The sequence below is a fragment of the Phragmites australis genome, chromosome 19, assembly GCF_958298935.1.
Source record: "Phragmites australis chromosome 19, lpPhrAust1.1, whole genome shotgun sequence".
Lineage (NCBI taxonomy): Eukaryota > Viridiplantae > Streptophyta > Magnoliopsida > Poales > Poaceae > Phragmites > Phragmites australis.
In genome coordinates, this window is record NC_084939.1 from 15733431 (window position 1) to 15737126 (window position 3696).

The window sequence follows — 3696 nt, forward strand, 5'->3', positions numbered from 1 at the left end:
TGCAAGTTTTATCTCGCTACTTGATACTCTATTTTGTAGTAGAAAATATCGAAGTAATATGTTATTTGATCTCTAATCTCTGATTTTTTTTAAATAGTTATACATGCGTCGTTCAATGGGGATCGGATTCATCAATGATTTCGTATCTAGAAATATTAGAAGAAATTGTTTAAAACAATCTCTAAAAATTGTTTTTTATATACTTGTAAGTGTTTGTCCAAAACAAATTTTTTACCACACCAAATATTATCTTTATAATTTATATATTAATTAATTTTTTTATGTTTCAAACCTACCAAAATCTGAGGACCAGCCCTGATTGCTAGACACGTTACTTTGACATACTCGACTTGATTCGGTCCATTAGCCTCCCAACGAAGGCAAGGTAGCCGGCAGATACCATGATTTCAAAGAACAAAGACTAAAGAAAAGAACATACAGCTAAGCATGGAATGCTATTATTTCTGACTGAATCTACATTATACAATTTTTTTTACATGAACCAATACTGTGGTGGATCAAGGATTCATATGTGAGTAGAACATCAGAATTGGCCGTTTGAATTAGCTTAGCAATCCTTGAACATCTTCATCTCCCATCCTCCTTGCTTCCAAAAAATTGGCAAAATTTCAGAGCGACGTTAACGAGATCAAATGGTCAACAATATGATATGCTCATATGCTTGTGATCAGCATGATGACAATGACGATGCAGTGCGATTTCTGGGCAAAACTTGTATGACTGATGACCATTAAGGTGCCTGCCGCGATCCCTGTAATGTTAGCAGATACTCTGGATCCAGCGATATGAGTTCCCTTCTCGTCTTCGTGCGTTTGCAAGACTGATTATGCAATAGATCAGCTGCACAGCCTAACGGTGCACGCCACCGCCTGCGCCCAGTACTTAAGCCTCGCCTTCACTTCATCTGGGCTGTCCCCTGCAACAGCGGAATCAAGAACACGTGAACTTGATAGCCATCTGAGAGCAGAGTAGGCTGAACCAATCATCGCTCGTCATCGTTGTTTACAATCAGGAGAAAAATTCTGAACTGATTTCTACAAGATTGAGGTAAACAAAGAGAGCTTTTTTTTTTTGCTAAGGTTGATAGGATCTTGAAGACTTGAACATATAGGCTTTGCGACATGAGAAATCAAGAAAAATCATTTGCGCACAGGTCGAACAGTTGGTGCTTACCAGGGCTGGAGATCTTCCAGTTGGTGGTGACCGGCTGCACCGGCGAGGCCGGAGCTGCCGCCGGAGCCTCCTCAACCTTGTTTAGCTGCTGGTGCTCGTCCAGGAAGCGCTGGCTTATGGAGTAGCAGAGCTCGAGTGCGGGGAGTGTGCCGCAGAGCTCGGGGATCTCGTGGTAGCTGAAGCCGAACCCCAGATCCACGCACCCCTTGAGCTCCTCAAGGTCGTCGTCCGTCAGGCTCCTTGCCCTGCCGACGCCACCCTCTCCGGCAGCGGCGGCGCCGCAGTCCGGGGAGCAATCCTCGCCGGTGACCACCACCGGCCGCACCGCCCGCCGCGGCCACGCCGCATCCCACTGCAGCCCGCGCCACACGTCCTCCGCCTCGACCTCCGCGGGCTGTTCCAGCGCGTCGCCGTTCTTTGTCCGGCGGTGCCCGCGCCGGCTGGTGCGGTGGCGCCTGCGGCAAGGGGCCGGCGGCGTCGATGGCTGCGCGGGCGAGGAGGGGCAGGACGAGGTGGCCGTCGTCGTGGTGGTGGCGATGGGCTCGTCACGGTTGGAGTCGGAGCTGTACATCATCGCGCCGGCGACCGTTGCCTTCTCGCTGCTCACCCCTCCCCCCCCCCCCCCCCCCCTCTCTGAACGCGGTGGCTCCGCTTCCTCGCTTTGCTCGGCTGGTCGCTCGGTGGGAGAGAGTGAAGGGGGTATAAATACGAGGCGTGTTAGTGTGAGAGGGATGGGTGGGTGCCCTGGTGGGGCCTACTTGAGCTGCTGCGGTGATTGGTCATTGGTGTGAACGGGGTGCCATGGGGGGGGGGGTGAATGTGCCCGTGACGTGGCGGCGGCGGTGGAGCCAGTCACCCGCCCCAGCTGTAAATTTTGTCCAGTGCTGTTTTCTTCTTACCAGAAATATTTACTCACTCCGACCGCAGCCCACGTCGATAAAATGGCAATATTTTTTTTTGCGTCGCGAGTAATTTAAAAATTGAGGAAATTTAGAGGGAAAGCAGGATCACTTGCTATGGACGTAGCTCACGGTGACCGACAAATTTTAGTTGGTGTGATTATAGGTCCACATTTGTTTTGAGATTATTAAATGTCCACATTTGATGTTTAGAGCTCGTCCAAAATATACACATGAGCTGAAAATACAAAGGACCAGCGCATGAACTGTACGAGAACGGTAATAACATTGTAGGAACTATATCCACCATTAGAGTGGTGAATAGACGTCTTAATAAATTTTTTATAAAATCAATATTTTTTTATATTTAGATCACCTAGCGCACCTCAAAATTCAAATAAAAGCGAAAATAGAGAAGTTTTGATAAAATAAAATCGAGACAACACGACTATATAGATGATATATAAACAATATATTACATTTAAGATCAATTCATGTGTCTTAGCATTTTAAAGATCATAACTTGCAAAGAAACAAGAAAAGATGAACATTAAGTAACAAAATTCTCCAAATTGATTGTCTAGAGACAAGAGAATTCAAGATTTAATCATATAAGCGTGTGTATGCGAATATTATGCCTCTAGCAACAAGAAAAATAATCTCATAATGTGCTAAAATTTCAGCAAAAAAATCAAAACGAAAATCAAAATCTGCAAAACGAAAAACCGGTAAACTTACAAGAGAATCAATAGAGGGGAACTAAAAATAGGTGAGCCTAATAATATGAAAAAAATAAACTTTACTGCAGCAGAAATCAGCCCTATTTTAAGCAGATTGCAAAAAAAAAATTCTTGATCTCTAAGTTTTGTAGCTTTTTTCACAATACCACTCTTATAATACACTCTTACTTATAATTGAGGGTATTTTAATCTATTTTCTTCTCGATTCGTCGGATGGCCGCGGCACCTTCACGAAATGGGTTTGTCTCGACGTAAGCTTAGTGATGGCGCCACGTACTCCTCCTCCAGTTCTCCTACGGTTTTGAGGCTAAATCGCGAAACCCTAGCACGCTTCTCAAAGCATGACTCCCCACTTGCTTACACCTTAAGAAAGCGTTATGATATCGACATGTGTACTCCGTCTTGCGGTTCTGGCTGCCGATAAGTCTCTCTCACTCTTGATCTCTCGAATCGCCTTGTCATTTATATCGACACCCCTTCGTTTGACTTTGTCAACACGCTGTTTCTATGCGTCTTTCATGCTTTACTTGACCTCCACGTGTTCAGCTAGGATTACTTTTGACTCTTTCTGGCCTCCTTGATCGTTTGTCATCAAACACTCCGATTGGCCTTGATCATCCCGCCGTCGACTGTCAAATTATATTTATCACCTGCACACCATAAGACAAGAAGTTACATATCTCCTACTCCAATTCTAATATGATCCATAATCAATATGCTCAAATGAAATCCCAAATCAATTCAAATAACACCAAAACTTATGCAAAACTGAAGATCATCAAACTAAATAAATATCAATGTCAATCACTCATCACAAGTAAAACAAAGCATATTTCAACTTAGTTTCCCAAACATTATATATG

The 3696-nt window shown here is 44.5% G+C and overlaps 1 protein-coding gene across 1 annotated transcript; it reads right to left on the bottom strand.

Moving 5' to 3' along the window:
• Positions 1-405: 405 nt before the first annotated feature.
• Positions 406-1831, bottom strand: LOC133900976 (uncharacterized). Its single transcript, XM_062342275.1, has 2 exons — positions 1195-1831; positions 406-937 (listed from the first exon to the last, which is right to left on the bottom strand). The coding sequence occupies exons 1-2, from the start codon at positions 1766-1768 to the stop codon at positions 858-860; spliced, it is 654 nt and encodes a 217-aa protein (XP_062198259.1). The 5' UTR covers positions 1769-1831; the 3' UTR covers positions 406-857.
• Between the last annotated feature and the right edge of the window lie 1865 nt (positions 1832-3696).